Source organism: Triticum aestivum, chromosome 3B (genome assembly GCF_018294505.1).
Source record: "Triticum aestivum cultivar Chinese Spring chromosome 3B, IWGSC CS RefSeq v2.1, whole genome shotgun sequence".
In the NCBI taxonomy this organism is placed as follows: domain Eukaryota; kingdom Viridiplantae; phylum Streptophyta; class Magnoliopsida; order Poales; family Poaceae; genus Triticum; species Triticum aestivum.
Genome location: NC_057801.1, coordinates 137,827,897 through 137,845,283, shown reverse-complemented (window position 1 = coordinate 137,845,283; position 17,387 = coordinate 137,827,897). Strand labels below are relative to the sequence as shown.

Below are 17,387 nucleotides of genomic sequence, written 5' to 3'. Positions count from 1 at the left end.
CGTGTGCTCGTTTTGCAGATTACACCTGCCCATGACCCAAATGACTTTGAGGTTGGAAAACGACACAACCTAGAGTTCATCAATATCTTCACAGATGATGGGAAGATAAACAGCAATGGAGGTGCACAATTTGAAGGAATGCCAAGATTTGCTGCTCGGGTTGCAGTTATTGATGCACTGAAAGAAAAGGTATTACTGGTTTCATTTAGCTATTGGTGCATAACGTTTATGATGTAGTATTTGAAGAATGATTGTTGGGTTATTGCGCTGGATTAGTATAAATTTAGGTGATGTCATACAAAGAGAGACTATACAGAGAAATATCATGAACTATGTAATGTAATATTCACATTTCTATTTTGCTAACACTTACTACAAATTGGAACTTGCTAGCCTTAAGCAATATTGATTCTTGTATAAACATTTCTACCTCTTACATGGTTGTCCTTCACTCGATCTGATTAATCTAGTTAATGAGTCTCTCAGTACAGCGTTCTTTTTATGAGAAATATGTGTTTTGGTAGTTTATGTATATGTTGCTTCAAGGCTTCTTCATGTTATCCCATTTTGTTTGGGTATCCATCGCAACGAATTCTCATTTCTTATTAGAAATATAATTTGCATGCCTGTGGAATCAAGTGACCAACTATTTACCTTTACTAATCACTTTAGCTGATCTTTTTTTTTTTTTTGCCTTTTCCAATTTATTTCATTTGGATTTAGTTAAGTACTCCCTCCATTCAGAAAGACTTATATTTAGGAACAGAGGGAGTAGTCTTGAGTTTTGGACTAACAATGTTTAATTCTGCCAATTAAGGGGTTGTACAAGGACACAAAAAAGAATGAAATGAATTTGGGCATTTGTTCAAGAAGTAATGATGTGGTGGAACCTATGATAAAGCCTCAATGGTTTGTTAATTGCCATACAATGGCAAAGGCAGGTCTTGATGCTGTAAGATCCAAAAAAATTGAGATTATTCCGCAACAATATGAACAAGACTGGTACAGGTATCTTCTTTTGCCTAGTTATAAGTGCCACTTCTTGTCGACTTCAGGTGAAAGTAATGAAATATCAAGAAACATGATCCATCCACCATTCTTGCAGATGGCTTGAAAACATACGCGATTGGTGTGTTTCAAGACAACTCTGGTGGGGACATCGTGTACCTGCGTGGTATGTGACACTAGAAGACGAGCAATTGAATGATCTGGGATCAAACAATGACCGTTGGATAGTCGCAAGGAATGAATGTGATGCAATGCTTGAGGCACAGAAAAAGTATCCGGGGAAGAAATTCCAGTTAAATCAAGATCCTGACGTTTTGGATACTTGGTTTTCATCTGGTCTCTTCCCATTGACAGTGCTTGGTTGGCCAGATGATACTGCTGATCTTCGTGCTTTCTACCCTACTTCAGTACTTGAAACTGGACTTGATATTCTCTTCTTCTGGGTGGCACGTATGGTGATGATGGGTATGCAACTTGGTGGTGATGTGCCATTTCAGAAGGTAATGACACAAATGTTTTTCTCTGTCAATTAAACTGTATTCTGCAGTTCTAATAATCCATTATACATAAATAATCTAATTCCTTGTGCGCGCTCTTTAGCTTATAGCTACCTCTTCTGTAACAGTAGCTATGTCCAAATGTCCCGAAAGTGAAGCAATCTACATTTAATAGTGGCAGTGCATAACCACCATTGTTTCACAAAATCATGCATTATGAATTCTGACATTTGCTGAATGGATTAATGAAGAGAAGCTTGGGGTATCCAGCGCAGGCCTCCAGAAGCTCCAGTGCATAGTGGATGGCTAAAGCGTGCGGAGAATGTCAAGAGAGGGCGGGGTAGACCGAATTTGACATGGGAGGAGTCCGTTAAGAGAGACCTGAAGGATTGGGGTATCACCGAAGAGCTAGCTATGGACAGGGGTGCATGGAAGCTTGCTATCCATGTGCCAGAGCCATGAGTTGGTTGCGAGATCTTATGGGTTTCACCTCTAGCCTACCCCAACTTGCTTGGGACTAAAGGCTTTGTTGTTGTTGTTGTTGTTGTTGCTGAATGGATTAATGAGGTTGTCCATTTTGCACTATTTGCTGCTCTGCCATTTGCCTCTACATGCCATTCCAGTGTTGTCCTGATTGAACTCTGAAGATACACGTCAATCTACCTTAAACCTTGGTAGTTGGAGTATGTGGATGTTACAGACAAGGTTCAGTTCAAAAAATGAGAGCGTAATTGTTTGACAATATAGTGCCCTATAAGTTTTCCAGACTTCTGCCCTTTTTCAATTATTATTCCGCGATCTGTCATTTGTGTCAACGGGTCATCTTCCTGCATGAACTCTGTTCTTAGTTACTTTTGAATACAAGTTACATTTCTGTCATCATCGTCTTTTGTCATATTGTACTGTGTGCTTGATTGAGACTATCATGTAGTGTTAAATGCTTAAACTTATTAACTTACCCTTTTCTTTTCTGGATGGAAGGTGCTTCTCTTTAAATTCCGAAACTACTTATTTAACCAACCATATTGAGCTTCAACTCTTTTCTAGCTGAAGATATGCTTTAATTGTCTCACATACTGAGTCATGATTGCACCCTCTTTTGCAGGTGTATCTGCATCCTATGATCCGTGATGCACATGGCCGCAAAATGTCCAAGTCACTTGGTAATGTTGTTGATCCCCTCGAGGTGATAAACGGTACGACACTTGAAGATCTCCTCAAACGTTTGGAAGAAGGCAACCTGGATCCAAATGAGTTAAGTGTTGCAAGAGAAGGGAAGAAGAAAGATTTTCCTGATGGCATTGCTGAATGTGGCACTGATGCACTCCGTTTCGCACTGATTTCTTACACTTCTCAGGTTATAGTCAGACCCATTTGAGTTTCTGTTGTAGTATTATAAGCTTCCAATTCATCTTTTTATAGAATCTCTCTTGTTTTGCAGTCTGACAAGATAAATCTTGATATCAAGAGGGTTGTTGGATATCGCCAGTGGTGCAATAAATTGTGGAATGCCATTCGTTTTGCAATGGGCAAGCTTGGTGATCATTATACTCCACCAGCAACCATTGTTGTGTCTTCAATGCCCCCGGTCTGCAAATGGATACTCTCGGTACTTAACAAGGCTATTGGCAAGACTGTGACCTCGTTAGAAGCATACAAGTTCGCCGATGCAACATCTGCTATTTACTCATGGTGGCAATACCAGCTATGTGATGTATTTATAGAAGCTGTAAAACCTTACTTCTTCAATGACTCTCAAGAGTTCGATTCAGCAAGAGCTGCTTGTAGAGATGCCCTATGGGTTTGCCTCGACAATGGTTTGCGTCTGCTCCACCCATTCATGCCTTATGTAACAGAAGAACTCTGGCAGCGTCTTCCTCAGCCCAAAGATTCTTGCAGAAAAAATTCCATTATGATATCAGAATATCCATCTGTTGTTAAGGTAATACTCATGTCTAACGGAAGACTTTAAATACAGAGAACTTCATGTGGCAATATCCTTTTCTTAGTGGAAAACAATTGTTCTTTATCACAGGAATGGGCAGATGATAAACTTGAAAGTGAATTTGGTATTATCTTGGATACTGTGAACAAACTAAGATCTCTGAAGCCACCGACAGATACAAATGAAAGGTGTGTATATATGGTCATGTACCTGGGCTTTGTGTTCACAATCTACTGTGCATGATATACTCCCTCCGTTCCTAAATGTAAGTCTTTTTAGAGATTTCACTACAAACTACATACGGACGTATATGGACATATTTTAGAGTGTAGATTCACTCATTTTGATCCGTATCTAGTCCATAGTGAAATCTCTAAAAAGACTTATATTTAGGAACGGAGGGAGTATATGGTTGCTTAATTCTTGTTCTACAGTTGGCTTGCCAAATAGACATCTTATTTCTCATCTTTTTCATGAACAGGCGACCTGCTTTTGCACTTTGTCGAGGCGAAGATATTGCTGCCACTGTTCAGTGCTATCAATCTCTAGTGGTGTCTCTTTCTTCTGTATCGTCACTTAAGGTTTTGCCTTGCATTTCCTTAGCTGTATTATGTGTTTTATTATCTGAAAACTTCCTTTACGGATCTGATGTTTTGCTAAAACCTGGAGTGGAGCATATCATCTCAAGTGACTGTCTGTCGCAGAATAATCAATTTTCGTAGTTGTTTTTATCCTTTTTCATCTGTTTGATGAAAAACACTGATTTGATGTTGGACAATTTCCAGATCCTGGCAGAGAGTGACGAAACTCCACCTGACTGTTCGACTGCTGTTGTCAACAAAGATCTGTCCGTATACCTTCAGCTTCAAGGAGCTCTAAATGCGGAAGCGGAGCTCGAAAAGCTTAGGAAAAAGAGGGATGAAATCCAAAAGTAAGCTTGATATGCCATCTAATTGTTCTCTCCCGCTAAAGATCCGCATGTATGGTTGTCGTTGTTAATCCCACTGTCTCACCTGTAACATGGTTTCTTGTTATCCATACGCGTGCAGGCTACAGCATGCCCTGTCTCAGAAGATGGAAGCGTCCGGTTACAGAGAGAAGGCTCCGCCCAGTGTCCAAGAGGAGGACATGAGGAAGCTCACCGCCTTTTTCGAGCAATTGCGTGTCATCGGTGAAGCTGAGAAGAAACTAGATGCATAAACTGGCTATGCTTTTGAGTTGGCTCTCTGTTTCTATTGGGAACTACTGGCATTTTTGTTTGAAGTTGATACTGCATTGGTTTTTATAGAAAATTCAAAATGGGACAATGAAACTCCAGTTTCTCACAATTGCCTTAGGTTTGTAAATGATGTTGATCCGTGAGTGCGAGTACAAGTGACTTACTTTTTCAGTGCTCAAGCCCTTTAGTTTTTTTTTTTTTGCAAAGTTATGCACTCAGTTTGAACTTGCCTGTTTTTTTAGTTGAGCTTGTCTGTTCTATACATGGGTGGGAAGAGTAGAAAGGGCGGCAATATGCAGCAGGAACGCAAAACCACATTTTGTGAGAGGGAAAATGTATTTATGTACTGTACTTATAATCATCAGGATTTAATGACATAACAAATGTATACTTCTTAGAAAAGCTAAGCAATTTTAAAGATTTATTAACTAGTCACCCCTAAAAATAGAACAATCGCACGCTTGAAATGTGCGCTTGCTATATTTGTGAGACGGAAAATGTGTTTTGCAGCAGCCATGTACCTGTTTTACCTAACATTAGTCGAAGGAGAAGAAATCTTTTTAATGCTAATAAAAAATGCTTAATAATCCTTCGCCCCTACTGTTACTCTACCTAATCCCACACGGTTTTTACGAGGAAAACGACTCCGTTTTCAAACAAAGAAGTTTCTAATCCTGCACGCGCCAACGGCCTACCCGCCCGCCTCCCCCCGGCCGTCCGATCCCGCCCCGCTGGCCGCACCAGCGGCCACGATGCGTTTCGTCCGTAATTACCGAGCTGCCCCCGCTTGACCCCCGCTTGACCTGTTCGTTCCTGACCGCTGACCTACATAAGGCAAAGCACCGACGGAGCAGACAAAAATGGAGGAGAGAGGATAAAATTTTCCGCCAGGAGCGCGACGACGACGACGACAAGAGGAGGACGAGGCCTATAGCTCCAAGCTTCGGCTCACGCCCCGCCCCTTCCCCCGCCCTGCCCGGTATGTGCGTCCCTTCCCTTCCTCGCTCCGGGATCGGGCGGGCGGCGCCGGTCGCCTCCGGGTTCGCCGGCTCGATTGAAATCGGCTGCGAGCTGCCGGGCTGCTCCTGTCGGCGTGTTCGTGCAGGGTATCGGATTCTCGTAGCCACGTACGTACGTAATATGCTGGGTTGAGACGGCGTGAGTAATATGCCCGTTGGATTTGGTTTCCCTGTAGCTGCTGTTCTCCACATGCTTTTTTTTTTGAAACGACAAACGACACCGGTGATTTGGCGGCGTTGACGATTAGGAGGAGCGTTTCTCTTGTTTCCTTCCGTTGAACTACTAGTATTTTGTGGCGCCGTTTGAACTAGTATAGTATTTGGGGCCTGCCAGAATTGGTCTTTGTTTCTGGTGCTGGTAGGTGTATTAGTCACATTGGGTCGGCTAATCCAATGCATGCCACTTGAAAAACAATTGGTTTTCCCTTCTGAATTTTGGTTAGCCTGTTTGTCATGAATGGTCTGTGGTCAAGCTCTAGGATTGCATGCAAATTTGCCAAATATTTGGAAAAAAAGAATTGAAATTTTGGATGGTAAACGAGGCTTGCCTTGCACAAATGCTCTGGTGCTTTGCGATCTTCCATAAGTCAGATGTAATCCTGTCGAATGATATATGATGTCTTGCCACATACAAAGACTGCCTTGCTCCCATCGTCGGGATTGGGGGTGGTTCTGTTTGCCTCCGAGTTTGCCGGTTTGCGTTCAGGGTTTGCTGGTTCGATTGAATCGCTGTGATCTACCGGGTTGATCTTGTGGTTGTGTTCATGCCGAATATTGGATTTTCTTAGCCACATTGTTGGGTTGAGATGGATGCTCCTTCTATGACTATGAGTAATGCCCGTTGGATTTGGTTTCCCTGGTGCTGCTGCTCTCCATGCGTATCGGACAGCCAGGTGAATTGAGGGAATGGTGAGCGTTGATCATTAGGAGGGGCATTATTGCAGCATTTTTTTTTGTTTCCTCCGTTTTCATTGTAATGCTGATTTGAGCTAAATGTGTTGACGCGGCGTTTGAACTAGTATCTTGGTCTGCCACAATTGATCTTTGTTTCTAGGGTTGGTAGATGTTACATTGGACCCACTAATCCTATCGTTCCTAAGTTCCTACTCGTTGCATGCCACTGGGAAAAGGCATTCACTTCTGGCGTGCCTTCGGAATGTAGATTGATCCTTTTCTCTTCCTTGCATAATTGGTTTGTGGTCAAGCTGTAGGATTGCAGAATACAGTTGATGAAAAGGTTGATTCTATAATGCCAAAATTTGCAACATTACATTGGAATTGGGGATGGTAAATGAGGCTTACCTTACACACTAAATATGATCATTGTAATCTTTCATAAAGTCAGGCTATGGCCTTTCCTTCAAGTGCAATCGTGTCTATTAAATATGATGTCTTACCTTATACAAAGGCTTTCATAATTTAGTGACACAGATTTGCAGTGAACTGAAGTTTCCAATTAACTTTCCTTTCCTTCAGGTACACTAAAAGTCACCTGAAGGTCGTGTAGGGGGGAAACACATCGCGGTTCAGAGTGTGTGAGAAAGATATAGAGCATTCTGTCGGAAACTGCTGCATACCAAGGAAAATGTCAAGCTAAGGTGCTGGCTTGGTTTCCAGTTTACAGCCGCTCCTGCTGAATCGCAGTGTGAAGGTGCACCAGATTAGCATCCTTTACTGATGGATCACCCTGGAAATGTCACTCGTCATGATCACACAATCGACATACCAAGGAATGATCTGACGTCGCCATCAACATCCCGTCCGGACAATCATAATCACTTGGATGAGTTGAACCGCAACAGAGGTCCTTCAAATGAAGTTCCTCCTGTCCCAGAAAGTTCTGGCACAACCGGTATGCCTGACTTTCGAAGCGCATCTTTCGTGAGAAGGGATCAAGTCAATCGTCAGCAGAATCCTCTGAATTCTGGCTTATGGATCTCAATCGAGCTTATTGTAAATGTTAGTCAGATTATAGCAGCTGTTACTGTCCTGTCGGTATCAAGGAATGAGCATCCACGCGCTCCACTGTTTGAGTGGGTTGTTGGCTATATAATAGGCTGTGTTGCTACTATTCCACATCTTTATTGGCGCTATCTCCATCGCAATTGCCAGAACATCGAGCAAGAACCATCAGCCCAGGGTTCATCTCAAAGGAACATATCCGAGTCTGATTCTTTTGCATCAATTTCATCTGCACATGCATCAGAAGCTGTAAACGAAGATAACAATACTGGAGTCCCAAGAAACAATTTCCCGATTGCAAGTCCAAGGTAACATTTTCTTCCCCTGTGAAAAAAAGAACATTCTCTTCGACTGAACCACCTCCAAGAGCAGTTTAGCTATGACGATTTGGCTGCTTCTGCATAACTAATAATGAGAGTAAACATTAGGTCTTTCAGGAATGCCCAATACATTAGATCATTTTACTCTGCCCCCTGGATGAGATGCAACGTTTTGACTTCTTCCTGATGTTTAAAGTTACGAAGTAACAAGATACTTTTTACTTGTAGGGTCTACGCATTGGTTGCGTGCTTGAAGTTGGCCTTGGATTGTTTCTTTGCCGTGTGGTTTGTTGTGGGGAATGTGTGGATATTCGGTGGCCGCTCTTCCGTCCATGACGCTCCTAACTTGTACAGGTGTGTGTTGCTAGGTGCTGTGCGTGGCACGTTCCTTTCACCTCGGAATACCTTGCTTATTTGGTTGTAATCATTTTTCAGGCTGTGTATAGTGTTCCTTGCATTCGGCTTCATCGGCTATGCACTGCCATTCATCCTGTGCACGATGATATGCTGTTGCCTGCCCTGCATAATCTCCATGGTAGGCTTCCACGAGGATCTGGATATGAACAAAGGCGCTACCGCGGAAGTAATCAACACGCTGGTGGCGTACAAGTACAAGTCGATGAGGATCCGCGATGGAGGAGAAGTGGGGGAAGACAATGGCGGGGTTCTGGCATCTGGGACCGACAAGGAGCGGACTATCTCCGCGGAAGACGCCGTGAGTTTCCCACCCGTTTTCCATTTCACACTTATCAAGTGTGGAATCTTTTGCTCATGCATACACATTTGTGGCACGTTGCGCGATTAGCTGACACCTGCGAACCTCTGGGCTCTTTCAGGTTTGCTGCATCTGTTTATCAAGGTTCTCAAACAACGAAGATCTGCGAGAGCTTCCCTGCGGGCACGTCTTCCACATGGAGTGCATCGACAAGTGGCTCAAGATCAACGCGCTGTGCCCTCTTTGCAAGTCCGAGCTGGGCGGCTCAACGGCGGCGTCTTCCGAGGCTGGCCCCGAGGGCCAACACCAACAGAATGAAAACAGGGAAAGAGGCGACGTCGAGTCACAGCGGTAGCTGTTCTTCTGCTTCGTCCCATGAGCATGGGCATGAGGATGGATGGAACACGCTATAAGTAGGACGCAAGTCCATTTCTCCCATTCTGGCGGAATTGTCTCGTATATATTGTAAATACTCACACCTGCTTAGCTAGTGATTATACTCAGTATTTGTCAAATGTGGCATTCACCAGAAACAGTGGTTGGAGCATTGGAATTGTGTCCAAACCATGCAGAAATTGAACTGTTTCATGTGAAATTCCAAAGCAGAAAGCTCATGATCCTGTAACTGATTAATGCTGCACTTGAGTCCATTCGAGAGTCTCATTTTTTTTGCGGGGAAATACTTTGTATTACTCAAATATCTGGGCTACATTCCTCGTTACAGCGATTTACGACCACATCTGGTCTAGAGTCTAGACCCTAACCAAACACATCTGGTCTAGACCCTAACCAAACGATAGTGCGTTTCTGACATCTACCTCTGTCCGGGTTTATTGGACCCCCTCGTATTTTGGATCAAATTTTGACCATCTATAAAACTAACAAATTATAAATTATATGATAGTATATTGTTGGATTCATATTTGAAAGAGCTTTCCCTAATGTACTTGTTGTGACATATAATTTTTAATTTATTAGTTAACTTTATGGTCAAACTTTAGCCTGAAATAAGAGGGGTCTAATAAATCCGGACGGAGGTAGTATGGAAGTTCACCAACAAACGGCTTACATGATTTGAGGTCGACGCACATGAGTAATATAAGTATTTCGTTCCTCCAGCTTCACTTTTATTTCATCCACCATGCAAGTGTATGTTGATCTATCAGTGTCGCTGGCCTTTAGAAGATTAAATGCTTCCAAACAATCCATCTCCACCAGAATTGAGAAATTACCCAGACTTAAACCACGTACGAGTAGCCTCCATAGACCCCACCTGAACCACACTTGGTCAGGCCTCTTTTTTTGTTCTATACCTAATGACAACTCTCTTGTACATTCTTTATCTATAATGCAAAGGCAGAGCACCTGCCATTCGTCCTCAAAAGAAGAAAAACCACTCCACTGAAGGCTAGGGATAAACCCTCATCCAGCGCAGCTAACTGAGCTCGTAGTGCATTCCACGCCCTCCGGTGTGTTTTCCTCTCCCCTTTCCCAAAAGCCTACCACTAATTGTGGATCATTTGATTGAGGTCATCACACAAACCGAAGGGGAGTTTAACTTTAAACACACTCATTAGATAGGCAGGGATTGGCTGTGCAATAGATTTGATTAGCGCTTTTTTGGTGAGCTTCACCTGCAAATTCTACAACTTTCCTTTCACCAAGTGGCCATCCGGGGTTGGCAACCCCAAGCACCTTTCCTCAAATCCTGCAACTTCAATTTGTAAGGCTGCTCGAACAGCTTTCTGGTCTGCCCAAGGGCAAGATTCCCCAAACAAAATGGAGCACTTGCTTGGGTTTATCAAATTGTCTAGTAGCTTCGGCATAAGTATTAAGGATACCTCTGACTCTGAGAGCCCGCGTTTGATTTTCCTAGGAAAAAAAATAGGAGGATGTCATCTGTAAAAAAAAAAGTGAGGAGTTCCTAGTGCTCTTCGATGTGCCTTCGCCGGTGAAAAGTTATTCAAGACGTCTCTTTGTTGATAAATGCATAAAGGCCATGACTGAAAAAGGAGAAGCAAATACGGGAAAGTGGATCACCTCGTCAAAGCCCATGCGATGGTGCAAATAAATTCGAGGTTGTTCCATTATATTTTATATATGGAGTATCTCGCAGTGATGACACATGTCAAGATCCAGTCAATCCGAGCGAAGCCAGTCTTTTGCAGCATCTGCTTAAGGTACTCCATGTCCATCCGGTCATAATCCTTTGATAGGATCAAGCTTATAGGCACAAAAACCTTTTCTCGATACGATGAACGCACCCAAAAGCAGCGTTAGCATTATCAGTGATCATCCTGGCTGGGGTGAGCACAAGGGACTGCATAATGTGTAAATCCCAGTGTGAGTATGAGCATTCGAGAGTCATACCGATTCCTACTAGAAGGCTAGCTACAATCATTCATTCGTTGGGCGAGTGCGAGGAACGGGACGATGTGTAAAATCCACACGTTTATATTGTATTCAGCACACATGCAGTTGCAGATCCAACAACCTGCGTTGTCCTCCTCCTCCTACGACGTACGTAGTATGAGCTGCAAAGCGTTATTCATTGACCGCATTATTGAAACCAAACAGAGAGTCTGGTGGCCGTTCCATCGTCTTCTCCCCAAACATAGGGAGGGAGAGAGAGAGGGAGAGGGGAAGATCTGCAATTATTGGCCAAGTGCTGTTCTTTTTTTCTTTCTGTTTTGGTTTGCTCCGATCGACGCTGCGCAGACAGCACAGCTGGCGCCGATCGGCAGCCACTCCCGGCGTCCGTTCCTCCTCTCTAACATCTCTCTCGCCCTCGCGCTGTGTCAAATTTTGCTGGCGGAAGCGTCCATCCCATCCCATACGCGAGTGCAGTTAGGTTCGTGAGGGACAAACCCACGAGGGCCAGTGGGCAACCCCCGTACGTGCGTGGACTGGCTGTCTGCCTGAACGCCGAGAGCTACGTGTGTGCATTGGCCGATCCTAGTCAGTGTTATCATCTCATCTATCTGTAGTGTCGACGCCATGGACCACCTCGGTATTAGCCCTAGTGTACGTGTCTCTGTGTGTGTGTTTGAGGAGAAAATGCATGCACGAGGGACAAGGACGCCGCGCGGCGCGTACGCGTATGAACGTAGCGGCGTGGGCGCGCGCCCACAGTGAGGCGATGAGGGGAAAGGGACGCGCGTGCGGTGCGGGAACGTGGTGTGTCCGGAGCTCGCGGAGGAGGAAGACGACGGCCCGTCCGCTGCGCGTACGTTCGTGGGCGCGATGGCATCGTACGTGTGCCCGTGCGCGCAGGCGAGCGTGGACGCCGACGGAGAGGTGGTGGACGCGGGATGGCCGTGGGGCTATCCTGGAAGAACACCGGCCGGCCGGCCTTCCATCGATCCACCGTCGGTGGGCCGTGCGCGTGCGATCGAGCTTCCCAGTTCCGACGCAGCTCGACCGGTCCGAACGCAATTGATATCTTCTTGATATTAATATATTTTCTTTAACACAAAAAATAAAAAATAATTATGAGATTCGGTGGTTTGTTTTGGAGATACAGTCGCCAGAGGGTGGCCTTGGGTTTTTTATATTTGTTCTTTGCAGGCCGGTTTATTTGATGCCAATATATGGTTGTGTGCATCATCTGATGCAAAGGATGAGGGTCTTTTTCTTTTTTTAGAAAAACTGATCTCATGAAGTCAGTTTACCATTTCACCCCTTGCTTGCTTTGTCATTGCTCTCATCGTGCCGCACATCGCAAACCAAATATCGATTGTGGAAAGTGCTCGTGAGTCCTGTGTTATGCAAAAGCTATAGAAACATATGGCAAATTGGATGTTGGTTATGAGGACGTGTATGTCCAAATTGCTCTTGAGAACGGAGCCGAGGGACTGAATGCACATGTTGTACCATGATAACTGTCTCACTATATTGAGTTAGCCGTGAATGATCATCTTGTAGCTAAACCTTTTAATTGATCGATTAATCAATATTTGTCATTTTGCCGGGTTCAAATAGAATACCAAAGTACCATTTAAACTTTGGTATCGACCACAACATTCATAAGTGAACACCATTTTTGTAGCGCCTCACCAAGGTCATGCATGTCAAAGGTCGAGGCTGGAGGAGCAGGGTGACGATCAGCCACTGGTCAACACCCCAAGCTAGAGAAGCATAAGGAGCCTAGAGCTTGTGTGGATCAACGGCCAGAGGTGGAGGAGAAAATAATGACCGATTGTCAATGCTGGAGCTCTACCAATATAGCAGGGCAACGAATTTGTTGAGGGTTGTGTTGTAGAGAAGAAAAACACAATAATGACGAGTAACATGAAGGAGGCAACAACAGTCGACAACGAGCGGATAAGCTTGTGTCTCGACTCTCACAAAGAAAAGGCCTATGAAAACCCTAGTCACCAGAGTGGAGCGAAGGACTAGGATGGATGACATAACTTCTTTTATTTGAATTGATTGGAGGTGGGCAAATAACCAATAATATTAAGTAGCAAATTCAGATAAGTTTCTCCAGAACAGATAGGTTTTGTGACCTGCTTATAGGATAGTATACTGTGCATTTTAGTGTCCAGTTGAGCTCACGTCTTAGGTTGGTCATAATAGAGGCGTGTCGGATATTAGTATCACGCATATAGATATGATACTAACATATGTATGATATTTACCTTTATTGTACATAGCACAATATGTTGATACTTTAAGTGTCTAAATTATTGTTTTGAATGATCCATAGTAGTCCATCTTTTCTAAATTAATGTCATGTTATGCTAACATTGCAAGAGATTTATAAAGGAAAACAACATGCGCGAGGGCAAAATCGTCACTGCACAGTCACCATCCAGTCCACCGAATCCGGCCCACCGCCACGTGCTGACATGCACCCCACCTCTGGACCAGCTGATCCATCCACCCGACCGGGCCTATTTAACTACCGGCATCGATCATTCTTCATCGCTCTCCTCCCAGCACCAGTCCATCTCAGAACTCTGTCTACACGTCTCGACGTATCCTCGCGTTCGTTAGGCCGCGACGCCCCGCTCGCCTCAAAACATGGAGCTCCCGGCCGCCTCCGTCCCCCACTCCGTCCGCACGGCGTACAGCAACCTCGTCACGACGACGGCGGCGCCGCAGCATAGGCGCTCCCGGCGGCCGCGGCAGGGCAGGTGCTGCGCCATGCTGAAGCAGCACAAGACGAGGCTGTACATCCTGGGGCGGTGCGTGTCCATGCTCCTCTGCTGGCACGACCGCGACGACTCCGACTGAGCCCCTCCGGCTATGCTTGGTGCAGGCCTTTTTTTTTTCCTTGTTGATTTTTTTGTTCTTCTTCTTTTGTGTGAACACAAACGTCATATATACATACTCGAAGAGAGATGATGAAAGTGTTGGCTGGTTAGTTTGGCAGATTATGGAGTGAAATGAATCAAATGTACATGAAAATAGTTTCTTTTGTAAGTATATGATTACATTGCCATTTCCCCGTCACTCCCCTTTTAGCATTTCCAATAATTCTGAGAGAAAACTGTAATATCTATATGCTTTTTTAGCTGAAATGTCTATATGCTGAATGAACAAGAACTTATTACTTGTTCTTTTAGCAATCAGGGTCCAATCTTATACTTGTATAGGGCCTTTAGTTTCTCGGTTACGGCCTTGCTCTCGATCGTGTGTGTAGACGGCCTCAAGGTGGACGACCATGTCACGGCGGCACAGGGGGCACGTCGTCACCGCCTCGAACCACCGCGCAAGCCAGCGGACGTGGAACGTGTGTGAGCATGGCAGCCTCACGGTGCCTTCGTCGTCGCCGCCGCCCTCAGCAGCCGCGATATCCTGATCCTGACATATGCAGCAGCAGCAGCGGTCCGCCACGGACAGCCCACACTGGGCGGTGGCCTCCCTGCACGCGAGCGCCTGCAGCTTGGCCTCGCTGCAGACGGCCCGCACGAAGACGGTCAGGGACAGGTCGAGGCTGAAGCGCGGCGCGTTGCCGCCGTGATGGCCTTCCTCGTCGAGCCGGGCCCTCCCCGTGATGGTTCCGGCGAGGTCGTCGGGCAGGAAGCCGCCGTCCCAGTTGGCGGCGGCGAGGTCGAAGTCGCGGAGGGCCGGCGTCCGCGTGAGCATCTGGTTGATCCCGTCGCGGCAGGCCGAGCGGCTCCGGAAGAAGGTCCTGGGGTCGTTGAGCAGGAACGTGCGGTCGAAGCTCCGGGGCGCGTCCTCATCGTACTGGACCTGGAGGTGGTGGAGGGGCCGGCTGGTGCGTGAGCCCCCCAGCTCCAGCAGCTCGTAGACGACGGTGAGGTGGCCGTGCACGCGCACTGTGCATGGGTGGCGTTTGCTTTGGTTGGTGCGTCTCTTGATCGTGCCTAGTCCGGTGAGCCGGCACTCGGTCGCCGCCGCGGCGAGCGGCAGCATGTCCTTCAGCGGCGGAGGCATCGCGCATGCAGAGGGCGGGCCTTCTTCCCCGGCTCGCTGATCAGGGAGCACAGGAACGTTGGATATAGCCGCGTTGGTCTCTGAGGAATCCGGGTCGGATTGAACAATCTGAGAGCAAACAGAGCAAAAATTGCCGTCCTGAATCCATCCGAGGCCAATACGTAACGTGGCATTTTGGCAGGATGCATCCGAGGCCAACAGTAAAAAACCAATAGCGTGTTCCTACCCTAGCCGCCGCCACCACCAGGCGTTCTAGGAGAGGCGATCTATTTCCTCCGATCTTCACCGGCCGGGGCGCTGGCCCCCTCTCCCTTCGACCGCTGCTCCGGCGGCAGGAGGGACGGGGGACCCCATTTCTCCGCTCTGTAGGTAGGGTTTGGATTTATAAGTCGTGGTGCGTCGTTGGGGTGGTGGGAGTGGCGCCTGGACGAATAAATCTGTCTCAACTTCACTCCCACGCCGGCAGTGTCTTTCATGGCGGCGTCTCGGAGTTGATGGCATCGTGTCTTCGTCGGTCCCTCAGATCGACAACGTTAGGGTTCATGGATGGTGTTGGCGAGACAGCGGCGGCGACTCCTTCAGGGGTGTCTCTCCTTCTGCTCTGTCCCCATTGCTGCGGCGTTGTCTCCGACGTCATGGTGGAGCAAAGAGGTTTTGCCATTCAGGAGTACGTGCAGGCGGTTGTCTATGCAAGTGACATCTGGAAGATGAAGTATCTTGTTGGGTCTGTGGTCGAAGGCTGACAGTTCTGGTTTTCTCCTCCGACGTCGTCATCATGCGGGGTGTCAGCTCTGAAGTTCGATGGCGTGTCCGTGGACATGTTGCCCCGGTCTGATTCTTTCAACGGCTATGGTTTTGCTTTTGGCAAACTACTTTGGAGGTCCGTAAAGCTGTTGATCAGCGATGGAGCCACATCAAGCTTGGGTGAAGAGGTGATCTGTCTTTTTATCCTTTGATGGCCGCTTCGGTCTGGTATTTTGCATAGGATTTTTCTATCTTTTGAGTTATGTATGGTCGGTGCTTACGTGCCTTGTAACATGATCTTTATTTTATATAAATGAGACACATATTACCATGCAAAAAAAATCCGAGGCCAACATATCGGATTCAAGGCTCCCCAGACCCAAAGGAGGTTCAAACTCTGGGGTGTGTGCAAAGAACTCAACCTCTCTAGCCAGCCAACTCATTGCTCTCACGACCTAGCTCGATGAACAAGAAAGGAAATGGACACGACAGTTTACCCAGGTTCGGACCACCATGCGGTGTAAGACCCTACTCCTGCTTTGTGGTGGATTTGCCTCGTGAGGGGCTGAGGATGAACTAGTACAGTGGAAGAACTACCTCAGGAGGTTCGTTATTGTGGTTGTGGTAGCTTCCCAAACTTAGGCGGGAAGGGATCCCACAATGGCCAACTTTGAAGGGGAACAAGTAGTACATCCTATCCTGACGAAAGGTGGTCTTCACCTGCAAAGGTTCTGGTTGTGACGCCGTGGTGGGCTCGGCGATGACATCCATCCTGCCGTCCTAGCGACCTTGGTCTTGTAGCACGGGAATGAAAAACTTTAGCTGATTCCTCGGGACCCCGCGCCTGCGCTTGCCTCCTTAGCACAAAAGTGGAAACATGCCGCTCTGTGCCCGCTGGCGCCCGCCTGGCCTTGGTCGTCATGGCTTGCATCACCTCAGCCTCATGAGGTGAGCACTTGCATAGGAATCTCCGCTCCTCAGGAGGCCGCCTGAGGAGGCCGCTCCCTTCGGAGGTCTTGGTGCCGTCCGCCTCGTGAGGCTTGGCCCCTCGCGAGGGTCTTGTCTTGTCGATGTTGAAGATGGGTCATACCAGACCGTCGATGGAGCCATGCCGTGGGCCGCAGGCAGGCAAGTCTGGGTACCCTGGTTCCCAGAACACCGACAGTAGCCCCCGGGCCCAAGGCTGGCACGCGCTTGGCTTGGAGGCGAAGCCATGGGGCAAGGGCGAAGCGTCGCGGTCCCCAATCGCCTGCGGACTGAGTCGACGCGTGGCGCTTGATGGGATGTGGGCGTATCCACTTCCCCACGCCGCCTCGGCAACTGCCCGACTTGACAACTGCCTGTTGCATGCAGAAAGACCATAATTACTTGGAATCGTGGGAGGGCGGCGGTTGGCCTTCCTCCGGCTATAAATGGGGGAAGGGTAGGAGCCCCCGACCATCTTCGTCTTCTGGCCCCTCACTTCTCCTTCTTCTCGTTGCTCCGTCTTGCTAGAGCATCCATGGCGCCGCTGAGGAGGTTCTCCGCCACGAAGAAAGGAAAGCCCCTGAAGG

General features: G+C 46.9%; 2 protein-coding genes across 4 annotated transcripts in view; both read left to right on the top strand.

The window, feature by feature from the left end:
- Positions 1-4,840, top strand: part of LOC123069018 (valine--tRNA ligase, mitochondrial 1) — an 8,262-nt gene extending 3,422 nt beyond the window's left edge. For both annotated transcript variants that reach the window (XM_044491746.1, XM_044491747.1), the window contains exons 14-22: positions 19-189; positions 818-1,008; positions 1,106-1,508; positions 2,611-2,862; positions 2,947-3,447; positions 3,541-3,638; positions 3,932-4,031; positions 4,236-4,381; positions 4,500-4,840. In XM_044491746.1, coding sequence (XP_044347681.1) covers positions 19-189; positions 818-1,008; positions 1,106-1,508; positions 2,611-2,862; positions 2,947-3,447; positions 3,541-3,638; positions 3,932-4,031; positions 4,236-4,381; positions 4,500-4,650 — 2,013 coding nt within the window. In that variant the 3' untranslated portion in view covers positions 4,651-4,840. The remainder of the gene's footprint in view (positions 1-18; positions 190-817; positions 1,009-1,105; positions 1,509-2,610; positions 2,863-2,946; positions 3,448-3,540; positions 3,639-3,931; positions 4,032-4,235; positions 4,382-4,499) is intronic.
- Positions 4,841-5,498: 658 nt separating this feature from the next.
- Positions 5,499-9,365, top strand: LOC123069017 (E3 ubiquitin-protein ligase At1g63170). Of its 2 annotated transcripts, none has more exons than XM_044491745.1 (5): positions 5,499-5,648; positions 7,165-7,958; positions 8,199-8,324; positions 8,406-8,685; positions 8,807-9,365. In XM_044491745.1, exons 2-5 carry the CDS (start codon positions 7,366-7,368, stop codon positions 9,038-9,040), a joined length of 1,233 nt encoding a protein of 410 aa, XP_044347680.1. In that variant the 5' UTR covers positions 5,499-5,648; positions 7,165-7,365; the 3' UTR covers positions 9,041-9,365. The 2 variants fall into 2 exon arrangements, with proteins under 2 accessions (XP_044347680.1, XP_044347679.1); XM_044491744.1 differs by lacking the exon at positions 5,499-5,648 and adding an exon at positions 5,773-5,796.
- Positions 9,366-17,387: the final 8,022 nt, after the last annotated feature.

Bases quoted from the DNA above. Each gene is read 5' to 3' on its own strand.
- LOC123069017 (XM_044491745.1), top strand. From the start codon at position 7,366: ATGGATCACCCTGGAAATGTCACTCGTCATGATCACACAATCGACATA. The intron at 7,959-8,198 runs GTAACATTTTCT...TTTTACTTGTAG, and splicing joins TTCCCGATTGCAAGTCCAAG to GGTCTACGCATTGGTTGCGT. The intron at 8,686-8,806 runs GTGAGTTTCCCA...GGGCTCTTTCAG, and splicing joins CTATCTCCGCGGAAGACGCC to GTTTGCTGCATCTGTTTATC.